Raw genomic sequence first — 22729 nt, 5'->3', positions numbered from 1 at the left:
ATTTACCTATTTGGAATTATTTTTAGTCTTGTGTGTGTGTATATATGTATATACATGTATATATATATGTATACACACACATATAGTTTATATATTGTGGATACCAAACCCTTCTCAGAGAAATTTGAAACAAAGATTTTTTTCCCCATTAGACCACTTCCCTTTTTATCCTGCTTGTACAGTGTTTTCATTGTATAAATTGTTCTCCCGCTTCTGTCCATTTCATTCTGCATCAGGTTATACAAGTATTCCCTGGTTCCTCTCAAACCATGCTTTTAGTCATTTGTGATACTTCAGAAATATTTTCCTATATTCATATACTATAGCTTGTTCAGGTATTCCCCTGTTAATGGGCACTTCCCTTCTTAGTTTTTAGTTCTTTGACACAACAAAAAGAGCTGCTATCGATCTTTTAAATGCAATGGTCATTTTCTTCTTTCTTTCATCTCTTTGGGGGCATAGACCTAGTAGTGTTAATGTTTTGTCAAAGGGTTTGCATAGTTTAGCAACTTTTCCAAATTACTTTCTAGAATTGTTAAACCAATTCAAAAGTTGCCTCAACAATACTTTAAAATTCCTGTTTTCCTACAGCTCCTCCAATATTTGTCATTTCCTTTTTTTGGTCAACTTTGTAAATCTGAGTATAAGTTACTTTGTTTTGTATTTCTCTATTAGTGATTTGGAACATTTTTATATGGTTACTGATATATACACACACACACACACACACACACGCTGAAAATAAGATGTTCGTTAGAGAAATTTGCTGCAGATATTTTCCCCTAGTTAAAATTGTTTCCCTTCTAATTTTAGCAGCACTGATTTTATTTGTGAAGAATTTTTTAATTTCCTGTAGTCCAAATTGTCCATTTTATCTTCTCTGTTCCTCTTTGTCCCTTGTTTGGTCATAATTGTTTGGTTTGTAATTTCTTTCTTGCTCCTCTAATTTTCTGAATTTTCAAAAATATGACTTTTTAAAAATTATACAAATAATGTGTCTATTGGGAACTTACTATGGTAAATCCAATTTCTGTTAGATTGACTTCTGGTTTTCCCAGCACGAAATAAATAGACCTTGTTCCAATAGCTGGAGACTTTCTCAGCTACTAAGATAGTTTGATTCTATGTGTTGAGTACCTGATCTATTCCAATGATTGACTTTCCATTTTTAACCGGTATCAAATAGTTATGATGATGACTGCTTTGTTGTACAGTTAGAGATCTGTTATTGCTAGGTTCCTTTCTCAATTTTTCATTATTTCATATGCAATTCTTGACCTTTTTTTCCCCTTTAGATGAATTTTGTTACTTTTTCTTTTCTAGCTCTATAAAATAATCCTTTTGCATTTTGATTGGTATGGCACAGACTAAGTAAATTAATTTAGGTATTTTTATTGTATTGGCTTGGCCTACCTATGAGCAATTATTTATCCAGTTATCTGCATTTCTGTAAAGATGATTTTTTAAGTTGTATTCATGTGGTTCCAGTGTATGTCTTGGGAGACTTCCAGGTATTTAATATATTTTGTACTTAATTTTAAAGGAATTTCTTTTTATGTCTCTTTGGGGGGTAGTAAACAGAATTGCTGTATTATTTATGCTATTTTGTTATTTTGACTTCTACAACTTGACTGAAGTTATTAGTTGTTTCTTAGTGGAAACTTTCATAATAGTTTCAACAAAATTGTAGAATGACCTAAAGGGTTATTATATCATCTGCAAAAGTGATTGTTTCATTTCCTGTCATTTGGCACCTGTCCCCATCACAAGGCCCTGGTGCAGGTGCTTTGATATCTGTGTAAGACCTCCTCTTGCCCAGGGAACAACCTTTCCTAGGTTCAGAAGTGTCACTGACCCCAACCCAGTGTCCAGTGTCTGAAGACCCCCCTCCATGTGACTCCCTGTATTGAGCTAGACTAAAAGAAAAGGACTCATTGTGACTTTGTCCCATGAATTTGCACATCAGAACTTAGTGCATTTTCTAGATCTGTGGGTCTAGATTTTCTATGTCTGTTGGGAGTAAGGAGCTCACTTTTCCCCTAGGAAGCATGGCTTTTAATCCACTTTCTTTGTTCCATCCCTGTACTAATTTTGTTTTTCCCTCTATTTAAAAATAGAGGCTGTTTAAAAAAGGAGGTGAGAGGTATATTTAATATGTAGGTTCCATAATTAGTATAATCTGCTTTTGCTCTAGGTCCCTCTTCTGTTCCTTTTGATGCCACTAATCCATAAAGTCTTACTCTTTTTTTTTTCCTTTTTAAAATGTTTCTTCACTATCTACCCTTTGGGGTTAGTTTGTTTCCCTAATAGTTAACCTCTTCTTATTCATCCCTTTCTTCATTCTCCATTGTCTTCACTTTCCCTCTTATGTTGAATGGATTGTTCCACCAAATTCTGGTTTGTTTGTTCTCCCCAGCTTTGGCTAATTTAGATGCAAGTGAGGTTCAAGTGATACTCACTCCTTCTACCCCTTCCTCCTTATTTGCATTGTATTCTACTTTCACACCCTAAATCTGAGGTGGTAAACTAGCCCAAACTTACTATTCCTTTCTTCTTTCCATTTCCTTTCTTTTTTTCTCTCTCTTTCTTCCTTTCATTTCCTTTTTCTTCTATTTCTTCCCTCTCTCCCTCCCTTCCTTCCTTCCTGGAACATTTCCTTTTCATTTGTAACTTCTTGAATTATGATAGTCATTTAGTATTTTATTTTTCTCCAATGATATATAAAAACCAATTTTAACATTTGTTTTTAAAACTTTGAGTTTCAAATTCTCCCTCTTCCTCCCTCCCTACTTCCTCATTGAGAAGGCAAGCAATTCAATAAAGGTTGTACATGTGTAGTCATGAAAAACATTTCCATATTAATCATATTTTGAAAGAAAACAAAAAAAACCTCAAAAAAATAAAGTATAAAACAGATGCTTCAATCTGTATTCTGAGACCATCACTTCTTTCTCTGGGGATTGTAAAGGGCTAGAACTGAGCAATGCACTTGGATAATGAAGCACGTGAGACTAATTGCCAATTGGACAGTTCCCTACTAACTTGTTTGAAGGTTGACCCTCCCCAGCTGTTCTGTGCTGACTTGATTGGTGGGACAAAGGGGGAAGTGACGTGTGTGGGAGGAGTAGGAGGAGGAAGAGGAATTGAGATGCAGACTTCTGCGTTTGAGGGAGAAAGGTGTGTGTGAGGTTGCTAGGCCTAAGCCCCTGACCTTGACCGTAAAAGATCAAGAATAAAGACGTTTAGCGATCCTGACTCCAGCCAATTTCTGGGAAGACATTTTTTCATCTTAAGTCCTTTAGAATTGTCTCAGATTGTTATATTGCTGAGAATAGCTGTCGGTCACGGCTGATCATGTTATAATATTGCTGTTACTTTGTGCACAGTACAAGTGCCTTCCCAGTGCACAGTGCCTGGGAAGCTTCCTTCTGTGGAAGGAGCCTTCAAAGAGAGGTGCCATATTTACATTTTTTAGATATAGCTATTTTTATAAAAAGCATTTTATATTTATGTTCATATAATTCTTGTGTCTGTTTTGCAGGTATACTCTTAGGTATTTCATACTGTTTAGTTATTTTGAATGGTCTAAAACAGTATTGAATATAACTGACATAGTTTGCCTATTTTCTCTCTTTTAATTAAATTTATTTTTTTTTCTTTTTTGCTGAAGCGATTGGGGTTAAGTGACTTGCCCAGGGTCACACAGCTAGGAAGTGTTAAGTGTCTGAGGTCAAATTTGAATTCGGGTCTTCCTGACTTCAGGGCTGGTGCTCTATCCACTGCACCACCTAGCTGCCCCAGTTAGATCTATTTTCGCTTTAACTTTGAAATCATGATTACTATACCTACTTTTTTAATATAATAAACTCTACTCCTGACCTTTATTTTATATTTGTGAATCTCTCATGTTTTTAGCATTTTTTGAATGCAACATATTATTGAGTTCTAATTTTTAACCTGCTATCAGTTTCCATTTTATGGGTAAATTCAACTTATTCACTTCTAAAATATATCTACTTGTTGTATATTTTCCTACTTCCAATTTTTCCTCACTATTCTTCTTAAGCTATTCCTATTCCTCCTCACTCTTCTGCTTTACTTCTACCTGCTACCTTGTCCACCTATTTCTTAACTTACCCAGAATCCATCTCTTATTTTCTTCCCCCACAGTATCCCCTTGCCTTCTTTTTTTCTGAATGTATATGTTCCCTCTTTAACCCATTCCCAATGAGAGTAAGGTTTCAGCACAAGCCACGTTCCTCCCCCCAGTTTCTTCTGTATCAATTTTTCCTTTTTTACCTCATTTGTATGACATAATTACTCTTTTATATTACTCCCTACACAATTATTTTTTTTAGTATCACCCCATAATACTAAGTTCAGCCCAAACTGAACACAAAGCAAAGTGATAGTCATAAAAGGGATATTTTCATATATAAGAAGTAAACAATTTTACCTTTTTGAGACCTTTATAATTGGTCCTTAAGGTTTACTTTATATTTCTCCTGGATGGTATGTCAAATTTTCCCTTAAGTCCTATTTTTGTAACAAATACATGAAAGTTCAATAAATGTCCATTTTTTTCCCACTCAGGACTATACTTAATTTTTCTGGCTAAGTTACCCTTAATCATACCCCAGATCTTTTGCTTTATGAAATATAGTATTCCAAGACTTAAAATCAACATAGTAGCTGCTAGGTCTTCTGTAATCTTTACTGTAGCTCCAAGATATTCCATTTTTTTCTTATTACTTATAATATTTTCTCCTTAACCTGGGAGCTTTCATAGCACAGCTGCTATTGATGTCCCTCAACAGTGGAAGGTCCTTGAATCTCCTATTCAGCTGTCAGATCCCTACTTTGTTCATTGATGAAATTGCTGAGAGTGAGGCAGCCTGGCAACCCCACTTGCCTCTAGGGCTGCTTGTTTGTTGATTCTGCAGAGTTGGCTCTTCACTCTGGTAGAATCTCTGTCCCCAGAGATGAGGTCTTTCCTGGGGTCTTCTTAGATTGTCTTAGGGTAGAACAACTACTTTACCCAAAAGTTTATTTCTGCTGTTCTGTATTCCCCAGAAGACAATGTTCTGTTTTTTTTTTTTTTTTTTTCTGTGGAGGAAACTTGGAGAGCTGAAAGTTTTCTGACCTACTTCCCTGTCTTCCCAGAATCCTCTCTCTTTAGCATTTGTTGCAATTGTGATGAATTCTATTCACAAGTGCAGAAGGACAGTTAACTGAAAAGCTTTAACAAAGGATTCTGTTGGCTAGTATTCCTTGATCTAGGATTCAAAGGCAGAAACATAGGCTAAGAAAGTCCTGGCATACCAGTTGTGATTCATTCTGCTCCCATTTGAACTGTACCATCGAGGGACTGATCACTCCCATTCTTTTCAACTGGAGCATTTCTGAAGCCACATAATTAGCAATTACTAGGAAGATCAGACAGACCTTTTAGCCCTCAAGAAATTGTCCACTGCATTATGCTGTCAGTCCTCCAGTGACCAGAATACTTCTTTCCTTCCTTCTGAGGCAAAGCCCCAACACTAAGAAGCTATGTGCTAGGGACTAAGTGCTGGGGATATAAAGAAAGAAAAAAGACAGTCCCTGTTCTTAAGGAGCTCATATCCAAATTGGGGAGATGTTCTTAAAACAGCCATGTACAATCAAGAGATAGGATAAATTGGAGATAATCGTGGAAAAGTCCAAGCATCTAAGGGTGAATCAAGCAAAGCTTCCTGTAGAAGGTGAGATTTTGTCTCATGCCAGGTAGGGCAGGGAGGCTAGGGTCACTAGTGTTTCATTAAATATAGCGTTAGTGACTAAATTTTACTCTGGTTTGTCATTTTGTGAAGTTAAGTTACAATTTCTTAAGAGACACTTGATTTAGGAGAAGTCACAAGATTACTCTTACAATTTACAACTGTCATCCAATTTAAGGAATGTCATAAAACTACTCCTCTCACTTTAGTACCTCCAGATCTCCCCCACCAATAAGAAACTGGGTATCATAATCCCTACCTCCTGCTTTTCCCTACCTCCAAATTGCATATTAACTGTGTAGAAATCAGTGATCAACATTCTTAGAAATCAAGAACCTTGGACTCTGTTTCTGGAACTGTGTGCGTTGTCAAAGAAATTGTTTTTCGGATCTAACTGTTTAGTACCTTTATTCTATCATAACACTAGATCAAAGAATACATATCAAGGTGTAAAGTCTAAGTAGACTGCAGTGTAGGAAGGGGGATGGGTTATAAAGGGCTTGAAAAAAATCAGAGAATTTTGTTTGACCCTGAGAATCGTAGGGAGCCACCGGGATTTGCTAAACAGGGGAAGTGACGTGGTCAGAACTGAGTTTGGGAACAATGCTTCTCACATCTGAGTGGAGGATAGACTGATTCAGGGAGATCATTACAGTAGCTATTACAATAGTCTAGGTTTGAGGTGACGAGGGCCTAAAGCCTGGTGATAGCAGTGTAAGAGGGGAGAAGAGAGTGTATATAAGACACGGCAGGAACATAGAACAACAGGTCTTGGCAACAGATTAGATAAGGGGAGTAGGAGATGCCCACGTTCACAACCTAAGTGCCAAGTGGGAATTTGGTGGTACCCTGGACAGTAACAGGGAACTTATATTCTTAAAATGCAATACAACTGGTAGGTTAGTTGGATAGGATCAGAAAACTATCTGAAAATTCTCACTTTTAGCCAGTAGTCTAAAGACCACTAAAAAGAAATTTTATAAACTGTTCATCTAGCACTCCAGTTGGAAAACATATTGAACTATTTCCTTCTGGCTAATAATAATAGCAAACATTTTCACAGCCTTTTAAGGTTTACACAGTACTTGATAAGTTCTCACTTTATTGTTATTCCCATTTTACAGATGATGAAACCAGGACACAAAGAAGTGATGTTACTTTCCAGGGTCCTGTAGCTGTCAAGGGGAGGATTTCATCTCGGACCTTCTAACTGTAAGTCCAGTACTCCATTGCTCTACAAAGTTAGCTCTGAACAAATGTTATCAGGGTCTTATAACTAAAGTTATCTTGCCACTAACATATGATTCTTCCTTATGACAATTTGCAGGAGGGAAAACTTTGTATTATCCTGGGGATTGATGTAGAACATACCGAGCACTTGCAATGTGAATACAACTCTTCCCTTAAAGTGAACTTCATCCAAGGCTTTTTTTGTTGTTAAGTAGTTTTCATTTGTGATCCCATTTGGAGTTTTCTTAGCAGAGATATTAAAGTGGTTTGCCACTTCCTTCTCCAGCTTATTTTACAGATAAGGAAACTGAGGCACACAGGGTTTAGGTGACTTGCCCAGGGTCACACAGTATCTGAGGTGGGATTTGAACTCAGGAAGATGAGTCTTCCTGACTCCAGGCCAAGTGTTCTATCCCCTATGCCACTTAGCTGCCCCCTTTCTAATCTTAGGCTACATCTCTGCAAAGCTCAACAGAATGTTCAAATTGTTAATGGTTTGAAATTGGGTGCTTGAATTTATTTGTCTTATTTCCTCTACAATTGCTAATGAACTTACAAAAGAACTGGGTTGCTACCAGATGCCAAAATCAATATTTCTTTAGAAATCCATTTCTTTAGAAAACAGATATGCTGAGCACCCCCCCCCACACACACACACACAGCTGAGTTGCTCAAAACATTTTTGTGGTACAGGATTTCTTTCCCACACATCCTGCATGTAGCCTCAAGGGTCCTTGGCTCTATATTTTCCATTAGAAGGATCACTCTATCCTGAGCTCTCTAATGAGTCATAAGAGGTTGTAAGGAGTCCCTTTATTTAATATAGTGTTTGGAGGAGTATTTTTACTAAAGCATTGAAGGAAGGGTGCTTGGAAACAAGAAAATGTGAAAATCAAAGAGGGCATTTTAGCATCTGATGTGACATCTTTCTGGTTGTTTGGCCTCTAGGGATTGTGGGTAAGTACCTTATGAGGTACTAGTATTCTAAAATGAAATCTAAACAACCCAACACACTTCAGGAGTGCAAACCATTTGATTCTTTATTCTACAAACTATAAAACCATAAAGTATTCTGTCCAGGCCTTCACCTTTCTTGGAAGAGTACCTATTCCAAGAGCTGACTTTCTCTTCATATAAAATCTAGCTGTGTGTGTGATCATGGGAAAATCACCTAAGTACATTTTGTCTCCTGAAAAATGAGAATCCTAATCTTGTTTTCATTCCTATGTCAGTGTTGCTTTGAGGAAAGCATTCTGTCAACTAAGAAACCTTTCCATTTTAACAAGTACTTGCCTCTCCGTCCCTCAACCCCAGCCCTCAAAGGCATAAACAACTCTACTTAACTATGCTGTACAAGGTTAGTTTTGTACTTAACACTCAGTGAAGTATAGACATAGACACTTGAGCCAAAAGATTTTATGGGGAAAGGCAGTGCCTTGGTGCCTGGGGAGAATAATGGAGGTTTGCTTTAGCAAAACCAAGAGCTGCTGAAGTTTTTCTTGGCCCTTCCCGACCTACCAAAACTGCCTTGTATTTTACTTTGTATGCATTTGCATTTACTCACACATGTGAGTGTTTGTGTGGGGGGGTGGGGGCTTCCTTGGTATTTCCCCCATTAGAGGGTAAATTCAACGGCAGAAGGGATCATTCTGTTCTTCTCACCTAGCACAGTGCCTGGCACATAGTAGGTGCTTAGTAAATACTTGTTGATAGAGCCTCTCATTTTAAAATATCGGCAGGGCTCCTATTGCTGTGGCTTGGACTTTCAAAGAAACATTTGCCTTGAATTCCACTCTTCTCTGCCATGCCAATCCTATGGTGATTTACCCAAAATAAGACCAGAGTGATGGAACTGAGTAAAGTCCAGATTTATTTGAAACTTTTGAAAGAGATCAAACAAGATGAGCTCCAATTTAAGGGAAAAAACATTCAAAAGATAAAAATGAAAGCGGCCCACTTAGTCTTTCAGTGTGCAGTTCAAAAATATGACCTAGTGGAATATTGAGAACTGTTGTCCCTCCCCATAGGAGTTTAAGCTGGAGAGAGGGTTCTGGGCAGGGAAAGCACAGAATGGACAGCGAACCTCTCCACAGAGAATGGCTGTAGATGATTCAAGACAATTTTTCCAAGTGTCCTGGGCCTTGGTTTTCTAGTAATCTGCAGACCATATTTATTTTCATCACTTTCAAGATGAGCTAGGGGTCCTTAATACATGCTGTTCTGGGATAGGCTGTGAGCTGAGCTAATAGCAGCAGTCCCCTGGCTAATAACAAGTTCCAAGGCAGATACCTAAATATAATAGGCCTAATCCTCAACTGAGATTAATTCCTCCAGATTAGATCAGAGATCCCTAGGACACCTAGACGTGACTCTTTATTTCTAAAGAGAAAAACAGATTCCTTATGGATAGACACAAGAGCACAAAGGAACATCGATCCCAATCTGTACCCTTTCCTTAATCTCACCTCAAAAATAAACAGAAAAATCACTACAGATGTAACTTTCCACACCTGGACATGCAGGAAAACCATCCTCTTCCACCATTGTAGAGATGGTGGATTGCCCCCCAGGGTGAAATCTGTATCCACAAAGGCTCCAAGAGCCAGCTCTGAGGTCCATTGGGTTCTCTCCCTTTACATACCCACCACAAAGTTGGAATGATGCTCTAAGTACTAGAGTACAGTTAACTCTTCAGTTAGAAAACATGCAGAAACATTTGAGGTTTAGTATAAAAATTGATTAACAAAGATAGACTTTTAAGTAGGTTAACCCCCCCCAACAAAAACAAAACATGCATCCCCTTGAAATATTTTCCAGCCTACCCACATTTACCTTAAATCAGAGCATAGGAGAAAGAGGAAAGAAAAATGTGGAGGGGACTTTGTCTTTCCCAGCACCTCCTTCTTTTTCTTCAAATTGATCATCTCCTATACTCTCTGGTGGGCAGGGGAGATCTTGGGAAATGGGGGGGGAAGGAAAGCTCAAAATGGGAAGAGGACAAGCAATTTCTGTGTCAGGATGGGAATGGGCAAGACTACAAAATAAAAGGAGAGAAGAGGTTGGGCAAACATTAGATATAAACTCTGAAGGCAGGGATCATGTCCCCAACTTTCTATCTGGTCTCCAAAGTACCTATAGTACACTGTGGGGCACACCCAATAGATGTTCAGTTACCCAGTACATTTGTTCAGTTACCCAATAGATATTCAATAGTTGTTGACCGAGGTAAGGCAAAACAAAGCTTGTGAGCCTGTTGTTGGTCTGCAAGACTGCTGTAGTCGCTGTAATCTCTGCTGCCCAGCCACTTTAAAGAGCCATGGTGGTTATCCAAGTTCCAGATAGAGAGGTTCAGCCTGACCTCATTTTGGCTGCTGTCACTGCCAACACGGACTTCTAAAAGCTGATACGAACTCAAAGGCAGGTAGATCACTGCAACTCCACCAAAATACACTCTTCTGATTTATATCATTGAACATTTGACATGAGCTCTTTAAATTAAGGGCTGATGAAGAGGAAGATGAAAGCTAGGAATTCTTCTTTGTGTATGGTATACACACAGCAGTAGAGTTGTATACCAGAAGGGACTGACATCTCAACTGAACCCTCTACTTGCTCTGTAAGCTCATTTCTTACCGGAAGATTGCAATAAAACCATCTCAGAATTAGAAAAGGGAAAATGTCAATGAATCCCAAATGAAAGAAGTGAAGATTTTTTTCATCCTGGTAAGTTTGTTACATCCCACTTTTTTTTTTTTCTTAAATCAAAAAGGCCTCAGAACAGTCACTGAAGGGCACTTGTGATTCTGGCTCACCATGAGTCATGAAAGGCAACAAAGTTCTGAGAAGGATAAAAATGGGAAGTATATCAGCTCATCAGCTTTTCTTGATGAAAGTACTCTGGTTACTTCCTACATTAGAACTTAACATCAAAAACAAAAACAAAAAATAACAAAAACAAAACAAAAAAAATCAAACCCAAAAAAACCACACTGCCATCTGGTGCTGACTGGTGAAAGAGAAACTGGCATAGGTTTGAAGGTGCTGTCCTTAATGGCATCTTTTTTGTTTGTTTTGACTGGGTAGGATTCCCAAGAAATTGCTTTCTCTCAATATTAAATTTCATAACTATCACAAAATATGTCTGTTTTAGCTTCCATGGGAATGGTCCACTCCTCTCTAAGTTTTAAAGTCCATGATTTGTGACCCTGGAACTATTTGATGACTTGCCTTTTCTGACTAGCCCAGTGATTTCAGTTTTTATTGAATGATTTTCAGTGGAACTAATGGAGGATGGGAGAAACTTCCTGGTAGTCATACGTGATGTCCAAATAAATTATTCACTTTATTGAGAGGTCTTCTTCAGATTTTCGACTAGCACCACTGAATCAGTTTCTTCTTTAATTTGCTTTTCGTAAATATCATATTTTTTCCAGTGCTGGAGGGAGGGGGGGAAAAAGAGATAATTATTTCTAAGTCACGTCCTTTCCCTGGGTACCCATTGTCAATGCTTATTTTTGGTTCTGTGTACTTGGAAACATATGTGCTTTTTTCTTGACTTAAAAACAAAACTTTCATCTATTTGGAAAGTTAAGGAAACAGAGTGATCTGGAATTAACATTAAGAGAGAAGAAGGCATGAGACTACTGTATATTGGGAAATATGCTGTCCCAAGGGAGAGATACAATGGGAATTTTCCCCATATGTGAGCTAAGTCTCATGCAAAAGTGGTGCCTTTTCCCTTCAACTGATTCACTGGGTCATTAACCCTTTTTCCTGTTTCTTTGTGAAAGGCGATCCCCTACTTTGAGAAAGGTAATTCATCTCATAGAATCATAAAGAGAGCTGGAAGGGACCTCAAAAGGCCTCTATTGCAAAAGGCTTTTTTTTTTGAGAGAATCCTAGCATGGGAAGTGAGGAATTTTCTAAGATCACATAAGTAGTAACAGAGCCAAGATTCAAACTCAGATCCTTGACCCCAAGTCCTATGTTCTTCACTGTTCAAATGCTGCTACAATAAGGCCTTTGGATATCCCTAGTCATTTGAGAAAATGTGGCATGACACAGAACCATCTGAAGCTTTCTAGCCAAAAAACTTAAAGCATTTCCTGATAATGGCGCCAACACAGGGCAGCCCCATAGCACAGGGTTTTGCCAACAGTGATTTTAATTTTAAGCTTCCATTATGGTCTAGAGATTCTCACTTTCCCTAAGTACAGATTTCCAGGTGAGAAAAGAGGTCAGAGAAGAAGACATGGGAGGGAAATGGAGAAGGGAGAGAGAGAAAAGAAAAGATATGGCTATTGGGCTGCCTCATGTTGGGAGGGAACAGATACCTCAAGTTAATCATGTGTAAGACAGGACTCAAGCTAGATAAAGAGCAAGAGCTTAATGCAGCAGGTAGCTAAAATGCACCACGTGGCTGAAAAGCATCTCCCTGTGTGCCTCACTACAAGTGGTTTTTATTAAGGCGTAGTGCTGGCTTTCAGCACAGGACCTTTATACTGTGGTGTTATAAACATGATAACAATGGTAACCTGCTGAAATACCAGACTCCAGTTTATGATTGCTCTGAAGGTCAGAAATCTCAGTAGAAAGGAGATACTCTTGCTGTGAATTTCCTGCTCGAGTCAATATGGCCTTTGTGTGCTGAAGCTTTAGCCAAGGAAGCTAGCCTGTTGTTTGCACAGCGAAGGCAATCATTGCACATGGAGCAGTGGCATTTTCCTGTCTTTAAAAATTGAGCAATGCTCCAAAGGTTATTTGCCATTTATAACCACAGAAAAGGCAGTTTTCAAAACTGGAAATTTCGAATTGGAACAAAGCAAGAAAAGCACAAATGGATACAAGGAACAGGGATAGACAGACAACTTTTTAATCAGTGAGGATAAATTAGGATGCAAAGGAGAAAACCTCCTTAACACAGACAGCAGCCCATTTAATCACAAAGGAGCAAACGGCAGAGAGAAATTTGGTTGGACAAATTTTGAATGAGGACCCATACCCAACTTATTCCAGTGTTGGACAAAACACATTCAAACTCTGGAAGCTTTAGAGATAAAGACAATGCACATTGACATTATTTGATCATGCCCAAAGTAGTTAAGAAAGCAGCACCCTATAGCTGGCCTCTGGGAGTCAGGAGGCCTTGGTTCTATCCCAAATTTTCCACAAATCAGGGAAGTCTGGTCTAGTCTGTCTGGAGTTCTCCATTTTCCAACTGAGGAATCAACTGCCCATGATTTACCCAAACACTTATCACTAGCCTTATCCTCTCTCCTTTGTGTACCCAATTTTTCCCAGAGAGCCAATTTAGAAACCTGGTGATGATGACCAAGGCTTGGAAGGCCTATACGGAAGAATTGCCTTACAGAAGTCTTTTCGTGTACAAGCTCCTACTATGTGCCAGCTACAGGGCTAAGTGCTAGAAGAGGCTCTTTTTCTGCTCTCTATTTTTAGTGAAAATACACCAAAATCCATGCTGGGGATGTGAAATTAACATAGGATCTTGTGAGCTGCTGAAAAATTTTGCCAAGATCAATATGCTGTATTTTAATTTAACTTCCTCTTGAGCCATTTAGATTCAAAATAGTCAAAAACAACTCATTTCTAACTTGTAAGTGTCATGCTTACCAGAGTGTCCTCATTCTGGTCTGCAAACATTTCTTTAAAGATCTTTCCGGGATCAGGAATTGGAGGAAAAATAATGATTTTCAGTCTTAAAGGGAAAAAAGACAAAAACAAATGTTTTGAGTGAAGAGTCCTAATACAAGACTGTTGTTTACCTGTTTCAGTTGTGCCCTGTTCTTCATGACCCTATTTGGGGTTTTCTTGGCAGAGATAATAGAGTGCTTTGCATTTCCTTCTCTAGCTCATTTGATAGAAACTGAGGCAAACAGGGTTAAGTGACTTGCCCAGGGTCACACAGCTAGGAAATGTCTGAGGGTAGATGTGAACTCGGGGAGATGAGCCTTCCTGCCTCCAGACCTGGCCTTATCCACTGAAGCACCACTGAGGTACCTATAATAAAAGACCACTTAGCTTAAATATACTTACTTGTCTCTGAAGACTTGAACCCAAATAAATGGTTCTCTAATGACAAAGTTGATTTGATCTAATTGCTTAAAGTAAGCTGTGGGAAATGTCCTAAGAGTTTCAAGTTCTGCATATGTGTGGGAAGGGGTCAAGAGGTCCCCAAAGAGCAGATTTAAGTCCCAATGGTTGATTTCTACCTTTTTCCTTAAAGAGGTTCTTCAGGTCTAATATACCAGGCAGGGAATTGCTGAATGAAATGAATTGAAGAAGATTGCTCTGGAAAACTGGTACATTGCTCCTTAATTTGTCTTTTCCTTTTCCTATTTCTAATCACGCCATTTCTATATCAGTGTTATTTTTAATTAGGGTAAATTTTTGGTTCTGTACAAACTCAATTATCCTATCTTTTCCTTAAGTCTTTGTTACTCTAGCCATCGTTGGCACTGGGACTGGTCTTACGGTCAGAAAGGATTAACCCAATCCAGCAGCACAATTTGATATTGTGACTTGAGCCTGGCATGGATGGGCCTTTGGGAGAACCTGGTCGCTTAGGTGGACAATGGGCAGATAGGTAGTCATGGAAGCATCTTTACCTCTTTAAATACAGCAGCAGGAGAAGAGTTGAGATGGAGATGGCGACTGGGATGGAGAGTAACGTGACGGTATAAAACGTTGGGTCAGTCTTTTGACCTGGAAAGGAAGATGGGTACAAAAGACCATGAATCAAAGATAATTAGACTGACAGGTCCCAGCCATGAGGACAAAGTCACTGCAACTTTCTGATTTCTCAAAGACAGTTCTTTCCCATGTTTCACATATTTAGTCTCAAAAGGAAAGGCCCGTGAGAGGATTATGTATAGGGCAAAGTGCCGTGTCTTTCTCAGCCGTCATCAGAGGTGGGTAACTAAGTGTTACCTGATCATTGGTATCTAGCTGAGAACTCATGGAACCAAAGACAGAACAGACATTTTGGATTTTGTTGATTTGATCAAAAGGTTTGATATAGGATTCCATTAAATAGGAAGTCTACCTGGAACTATTTTCCTTTGGGTGAAGGCAGGGCCTCCATAGGCCCAGATGGGAATAGCCATGGCACGGGGTAACATGAGAGTTCTAAGTGAGACATCCAGCAAGAAGGAGGCTATCCTTTATATTGACTGTCATCTTACTAACATATGTTAAGCACCTACTATTGCTATTCTTATAGTGTGTGTGTGTGTGTGTGTGTGTGTGTGTACATACACACACACACACACACTCACACATATATCTGTATATAGTGCAGATAACAGAGTTACAATATGAGGTGTGAGGCAGGAAGTCATTACTGACTGGATAACAGAAGTGGAGATCAATCAACAAATGCTTACTAAGTGCCCAATATGGGCCAGGCCCTTGGGAATACAAAGACAGAAGTAAAATAGTTCCTGCTCTTGCGGAGTTTACATTCTAATGGAGGAGATAACAAGTACATATACACACGAACACATATGATAAAAATCAGATTCAAAGTGTGTATGTGGGGAAATAGAGGGAACAAGGGTCCTGAGCCCTGTTAACTGTTGGAGGACAGACCAGGAAAGGCCTCCTGCAGAAAGAAACTAGAGATTTGGTGAGGTTATGGTGAGGAAGGTGTGCCTTCCCAGCATGAAGCACAGCCAGGATGAAGGCTAAGAGATGGGAAATGGGTAGTTTTGTGTGAGAAACTCCAAGAACACCAGTGTGGCAGGATCGTGGAGTATGTGGAAAGTAATATGCCACAAGGCTGGAAAGCTAATTCAGCATCAGATGATGAAGAGTTTCAAGTGGCAAAGAGAAATACATTAGAAAAATCCCTTCGGCAGCGGTGTGGATGAACTGGAGTGGGAACTGAGGCAGGGTCATCAATCAGGGTGGGCAAGAGGGGAAGAGACTCTGAAGAAAGGCCCTGTTCATGTGAGTCTTGTTAGGGGCTAACCTTTCCTTACTTTCCCCATCTGAAAACTTTTCTAGATGAGGAAAGACCACTGGCTTACCTATGCTTTTCTCCGGACTCCAAGCACTCCAGAGGTTGGTATCTTCAAAGCAATACTTACTGGTTTTGGCTCTCACTCTGACTGTGTATTGAGCATCACGTTCCACCTGATTAATCACTAAACAATTTTTATCCTAAAATACAAATTAAAAGCAGGTGTAATAAGGGAAGGCACCATTCAACTCTCACATATTTATAAGCAGAATGTTTTCAGATGAATAAAAGAAATTTCAATTCAATCTCTTTGACTTTTAGAAGAAGAAATAAAGACAATCAATTGGTAATCATAAGCTGGGAAAAAAGAGTTTGATTTTGTGGTGTTTTGGGGGGAAAAACCAATGTCTCCAAAGTTGTCTGTTGCTATTCAGAACAAATTAGTTAAGGAAGAATTACTTACATTGGACTTCTCTGAAAGCTCCTGAGGTGTTTGTAAGATGTGGCATTTTGATTCTTCAACCTAGAAAATATTAAAAGTGGCTGTGAGGCCATTAGAATTTTTCAGGATTCGTGATATAAATTTTCCCAGTTACAACACATGAGAGTCAAATCAAGAGATGAGAGAGAGACAGAGCGCACCAAAGAGAAGAGTACACCCCAAACCTTCCCATGCAGAGTTGAAGTCACTTTTTTTATTAAACTCACAGAGGAGCATCAGTGCCATGACAGCAGGAGATCCCAGAATGCAGGCAAAATTCTTCAGAGAAGACCATGGAAGACTTATTTGACCTGTGGCCTACTAGAATCTACAGAAAGGTTTAAAGAACCAAAGTATAGGGGAGGCACAATTATGCTGTTTTGGGTGAAATATTGAGGAAAGGCTACTGGCAGAATTTCTAGAAAAGTGAGAGAAAATCCTAAATGTTGATGGACTAGCCTATCAACAGTAGGCAGAGAAAAGGCAGCTCCTTGGGCTCTTTTGCCCTGTTTCAGACTAGAGCACAGAATATAATTTATCAGTGCTATCTACAGTCAGGGATTGTCTGTGTCAGAGGTATCAATCACAAGGAGGCCCCCAACACTCCCAAGTGTAGCCTGAACCAGATTAAAAAGTCACAGGGAAATTAATAACAAACTAAAATGCAATAAACATGAGATAGTGCTGCCATGTGGTTTTCTAAGTCAATATGCACAGAATCCTTCTGTACAGGTTAGTGGAGCCTCTTTCTATTTGAATTTGATCTCCTGGTCTACATGCAGAGGGTCATTTGTAGGGATAAGAGTATCCTAGACTCTGATTCTAGGTAGATGTGTGTGTGTGTGTGTGTGTGTGTGTGTGTGTGTGTTTGTGACTCTTTGGAGATTTCCTTTCCTTTTCTTTTTTGTTATTCTGAATTCAACAAACATTAGCATATAGGAACAGTCCTATATATAAAGAAGAAAAACCCATGGAACTATACTATACATATAACTTGCTTTAAAAAGTATATAATAAGCTCAATATTTAGTTCAAAAGCTGCCCTACTTGTCCATGTCTCCTTCTCAATTCCCTTTGTTTCTCTTCTGTGAATTTTAGAAAGGTTTCATTGATACTCTTTTCTTTTTTGGGGGAGGGAGAGCAATTTTCTCAGTTCCTTACCCCTGAAAAGAAATATCTCTTCTTACAAATAAGCCGAGTCAAGCAAAACCTAAGGGCACATTGCCATGTGGGAAAATGTGTCCCCCTCTTCCCCTCTAGGCCTATCCACCTTTTCCCCCAAGATGCCTCATGCTACTTCTTCTCCATCAGTGTCCTTCCTTTGGTTAAAATGCAAATGCCCTAGTCAAAGGAATAAGATATTCGTCCTTTAAGTTTTAATTCATCATATTTTCCATTTAAGAATCATTCTTCTAGGTGGGAGGGTGGAAAAAAAACATGAAAGAACCCTGCATCCAGGAAGGGAGGCTTTGGACAAACTTCACCTACTTGACCATTTTGTCTATGGCTGGTCACGGTCATGGTAATGTCACCTTGCTGATACTGGCCTGGATTCCTTCTCCTCCGGATTTTAAACAAAACACTGGTGCCCATGAACTCTTACGCACACGCATATACATGGACAAACACCCCCCCCCACTGCCAATAAAGGAACTGAAAGAAGAAGATTCTAGCAAGCAAAACTAGAAATTAGAACAGAGTAACCGAGAGGGTAGTTTGGGAGAGAAAGCAGCAGCTGGTGAACATCTGCTAAAGCCAGAATGTCAACCATTTACTCCAATTACTCGAAAGTATAAACATAACATTTTTAAAAAGGCAAGATAAATGACTATTCTAAGCTAAGCTGTTCAGTCAAATAGTATGTATATTCTTTTCAGCTCAGACTCATGTAAGAAAAACAATTCTATTCAGCAAGACTATGACCTGCAGGGAATGGGGGAAGAGAGAATAAACATTTATTAAGCACCTTCTATATACTAGACACTTTACAAATATTATCTCATTTGATCTTCATAATAACCCAGGGAGGGAGGTGCTATCATTAGCCCCATTTTATAGTTGAGAAAACTTGGACAGAGGTTAAATAACTTGTTCAGAGTCTCACAAGCTACTCGGTATCTGAGGCTCCATTTGAATACAGGTCTTCCTGACTCTAAGCTCAGCACTCTGTGCACTGTGGTGCTCCCTAGCTACCTCCTGGAGGGAAGGGAGTGGCCTTTATTTACCTTGGCACTAGGCCTTATCGGAAAGGAAACCTGGAGAGTATATGGGGGGTGGGAAGAGGAGAGAAGCCTAGACTTGTTTTAAAAAAAAAAACAAAACAAAAAACAAAAAAAACCCTCAATGACTAGAGGCAAGTCACCAATTTTGAACCTGGGTTTTCTTGGGGATGGAGGGAGAATCAAAACAATTCCCATTGAGAAAGGGTTTTGAGTTATATAAAAGCGTTTTCCTTACAACCATCTCATGAAGCGTATTACTATTCATCCAATTCTGTAGATGGAAAAAACTGGGTTCAAGGAAGTTAAGGCCAAAAGCTCTGAACTCTGAGGTACCAAGGGGCTTCCTGATGCCTAGGTACTGCAGGGCTCGTGTCAGAAATGTAGAGAATTTCCAAGCTGAAAGGGGCCCTGGATCATCAATCGCAACCTTGTGACTTTGCACAGGAGGGAACCAAGGCCCACAGAGTTGTTAAGTGGCTTGCTGTAAGTGATTCAAAGGAAGTAGCAGGCCTGAGATTTGAACTCGGGTCTTCCAATTTGCAATCCCATACTCTTTCCTTTGTTACATATTTTGTCCACTTAAAGTGACCAAAAAAGGGTTTTCCCATTAGCACAGTACTTCATAGATAGGAAACACTCAAAATGTGCGAATGGATGAAAAACAAGCATACTTATCAAAAACCTACTATTTTGATGGTTGGCTAGGTGCTGTTGCCAAGGCAAAGAAGTGGGAGACAAGGGCCCTCTTCTAGAAGCTCATGAAATGGCAGCACAAGGCCTAATTTTGTCTGAAGAGATGGGGAGGGAAGTGGAGCAAGTGGTCTAGACAGACAATTTCATCTCAGAAGGAAACTCCTGGAAATTCCCTCGGCAACTTATCTGTAACTAACAGGCAGGGAACTTGCCTTGGGTAGGAAGAAGGTTTGAGTGATTTGCCATACAGTTTGCTGACTTGAACTCAGGTCTTCCTAACTTTAAGCCAATTTTCTATCTTCTATATCTCAAGGCAGAACATCAAATGAGTTGCAGAGGTTTTCAGAGGGGATCAAAGGAAGAAATTATCACTGAACATTAACTCTCACTAACTAAAGTACAAAAAAAAATCACCAATTCGAGATCCTTTGCCTTGGTTTCCCCATTGCTCCTCAGCTGCCATCTCACCTATGTATAATTCTATCCATTGTAATGTGAACTCTGGTAACATTTTGGCTCATTTTCAAGCAGATGTACCCATCTGCACATCTCCAAAGAACCCTGCCCAACTGGAAGCTCAGGCCAGCTATCTCCCAGGCAGCAGTTGTAACTATCAAGGTTTACTTGGTCACTTCCAAGTGCTGTGACAATGAACTGTTACAAATATTCCGTCTGATAGAAGCAAGAAGCTATGCTCATCATGAGGCACATGAAGAAGGAAAGGGGGGAAAGAGCATTTATCAAGTACCTACTATGTGCCAGGCATTGGTTTAAGCTTTTGGCAAATATCTCAGTTGATCCTTATAACAACCCTGGAAAGAGGTGCTGTTATTATTCCCATTTTATTGTTGAGGAAGCTGAGGCAAACATGCTGTTTGATTGGTCCAAGGTTTTACAGTTAATGTCTAAATAGGATTTGAACTAGGGTCTCCCCAACTCCAGGCCCAGTGTTCTCCATTTACTGCATTATCTTCAATTCAAACATAACATTTAATAAGCACCGACTGGGTACAAGGACAGGGAAGACAAAAACACAGGTGGAGCTATCCTTGCCTTTAGTAAACTTCCATTCTAAAGAGGCAAGGAGGACAAATATCTTTCCTGTACTGGAATTTCAACAAATGTTTGCTGAATTGAAATAGGGGAGGTTCAGGACGCTTACTTTTGGCAGCCCTCCCTGGGACAAATTGGGGCCCTTCTGATAAAATAAAAAAAAAAAGTGAACCTCATTGGAACCCATTAAGGTACACAGATATTACCATATTCGATTGCTTAACATCATCTAACTTAAGGAGAACTCTGAACTGTCTGCCTTCTATTTTTTTATTTTTAAAGCTTTTTTTTTCAAAACATGCATAGATAGTTTTCAGTATTCGCCTTTGTGTTCTACATTTTTCTCCCTCCGTTTTCCCCACAGCAAGTCATCCAATAAAGATTAAACATGTGTAGTTTCTCTGTGTATATTTCCCCAATCATCATGCTGCACAAGAAAAATCAGATCAAAAAGGGAAAAAACGAGAAAACAAAATGTAAGCCAACGACAACAAAAAGAGTGAAAATACCATGCTGTGATCCATACTTGGTGCCCATAGTCCTCTGGGTTCTGCTCTCTATCCTTATGCTGTGTTCGTTCTTCATTACAAAGACCAAACCTATCTTCAGACAAGTCTTTCTGATAATATTCCCATAGACACCAAAACAGTACAGAACACTGTGATGCATTTGTATCCAGGTTTCTAGTTATTGTAGTGTAAAAGGAAATGCAAGCTTTGAAGTTGCTCAAGAAATAAGATATAGAAACCAACTTACTTTGTATTTCTTTGGCTGGCTGTCGGTGACTTCTACCTGGTAAACGAGGCAATTGCTCTCAAAGTTTTCTGGACTTTCCCATTCCACATACAGACTGTCATTTTGAAGGAAGAGGGCCGTTATGACAGGGTGATTGGGTTTCACTGCAATGTAGAAATGAAATCAAGAACCTGAAATAAGGCCAGATCTCATTTAAGCTCAGTGTGCACATACAAGAGCAGACAGAGATGCTGAACGATCACTTCGATGTCAATACCTATAGCATGCATCCCTCTTTGTACTGGGATTGTCTGAAAACCAGCATATAGGCAGGATCTTCTGCTCTAGTATAACCCATGTGATGGTGAGTGGGCATGTAAAACTGTGGAGAAGTCTCCCAACTGTCACAAGATCATGCTAATGGCCAGCCAGAGAATGGTACCAAAATCTCAGTAATCCTCAGGTTTTATCCTTAGCCAATCCAGTTTACAACAGCCTGATCAAGCCTGAGTCCTTTGCTAGGGAGAAGAACATTCAGGTAAGAGAAAAGAAATTGAAGCCAGTAGTAGCCAAAGATTTTCTTTGATCATTAATGTCTATGGAAATAAAAGTCTGACTTGGACTTTGAGCCAATATGGAGACCCGTTTGGCTGGTGGCAGCACTTTTACATCTAAGACTTTGAAACTGGGCCACCATCTTTAGCTCCCTCATGGATTTTCCTTTATAGATATCTGGGGATGAGTAGTAGATGGTTGTTGCCTGTTCCTGCAGTACAGCCTTCCTTGCTTCAATGCATCTGCTCTACTTCCTGTCATTTAAGTGGGTCTTGAGCTCCTTTCAAATATAGTTCAGTGTGTCTCGAACTTTTCCAGCTTGTGTTCAGTGACATACATGCTCATTATTTAATTATGTGGCAGGTCTAGAATTGAACTAGCATCCCCTCAGGCTCCCCACATGACATGGGTCTACCAAGAAGTAGGTTACAAAAAAAATCCAGCCCACTTGTCACTGGGAAGAGAATTCTTATGTTAGGAATAAAATGAAGACATTAGCAGTAATTATTTTCTGATTATCAAGAGATGTAACTTACCAGAATTCAACCAAGTGATATTATAGTAGGGTCTGACTGTTCCGGCTGTATCTGTGACCATGATTTGAATTTTTTCAGAATCTGAAACATTTCCTTGAAGCAGATCAAAAGAACACCCTATGAGTTGACCCTCCGTATAGTAGTTTGTACACTGAAGATTTTTTCCCAGAGTGCTGTACCTACAAGGTAGAGAAATAGAGACAATCCATTCTATAAAGTGTTTAGATGGTATTTCAAATTCTAGGAGAGGTTGAACTTGAGGTAAATGGCTACGGAAAGCAGGATGTGCTGTGAGAAAGGCCAAGTTTATTCCTTAAACTTCTTTTTAGAAGGAGCTTCCATTTACATTGTAGAAAGGAAAATAATTCCACCACAATCTACGGTGGAAAGGGAAGAGAGTCGCTTGCACCTGGAGTCAAACTGTCTGAGGCATAGCTTTTTATTTAATGACAAGAGTTCCCAGTAAAAAAAAAAAACAAAAAACAAAA

At 39.3% G+C, this 22729-nt stretch overlaps 1 protein-coding gene and 1 long non-coding RNA gene across 3 annotated transcripts in view; one reads left to right on the top strand and one right to left on the bottom strand.

Moving 5' to 3' along the window:
* Positions 1-22729, top strand: part of LOC141548492 (uncharacterized) — a 47023-nt gene that overhangs the window by 2644 nt on the left and 21650 nt on the right. The window contains exon 2 of the long non-coding RNA XR_012483978.1: positions 6881-6968. This is a non-coding gene — a long non-coding RNA (uncharacterized LOC141548492). The remainder of the gene's footprint in view (positions 1-6880; positions 6969-22729) is intronic.
* Positions 8834-22729, bottom strand: part of IL13RA1 (interleukin 13 receptor subunit alpha 1) — a 35766-nt gene continuing 21870 nt past the window's right edge. For both annotated transcript variants that reach the window (XM_074277431.1, XM_074277432.1), the window contains exons 5-11: positions 22242-22420; positions 21172-21314; positions 16430-16489; positions 16034-16166; positions 14612-14708; positions 13617-13701; positions 8834-11421 (exon numbers count right to left, since the gene is read on the bottom strand). In XM_074277431.1, coding sequence (XP_074133532.1) covers positions 11329-11421; positions 13617-13701; positions 14612-14708; positions 16034-16166; positions 16430-16489; positions 21172-21314; positions 22242-22420 — 790 coding nt within the window. In that variant the 3' untranslated portion in view covers positions 8834-11328. The remainder of the gene's footprint in view (positions 11422-13616; positions 13702-14611; positions 14709-16033; positions 16167-16429; positions 16490-21171; positions 21315-22241; positions 22421-22729) is intronic.

This window comes from Sminthopsis crassicaudata, chromosome X, assembly GCF_048593235.1.
Source record: "Sminthopsis crassicaudata isolate SCR6 chromosome X, ASM4859323v1, whole genome shotgun sequence".
Classification (NCBI taxonomy): Eukaryota; Metazoa; Chordata; class Mammalia; order Dasyuromorphia; family Dasyuridae; genus Sminthopsis; species Sminthopsis crassicaudata.
Note: the sequence above shows the minus strand (reverse complement) of the source record. Positions and strands in the feature narration are given on the sequence as shown.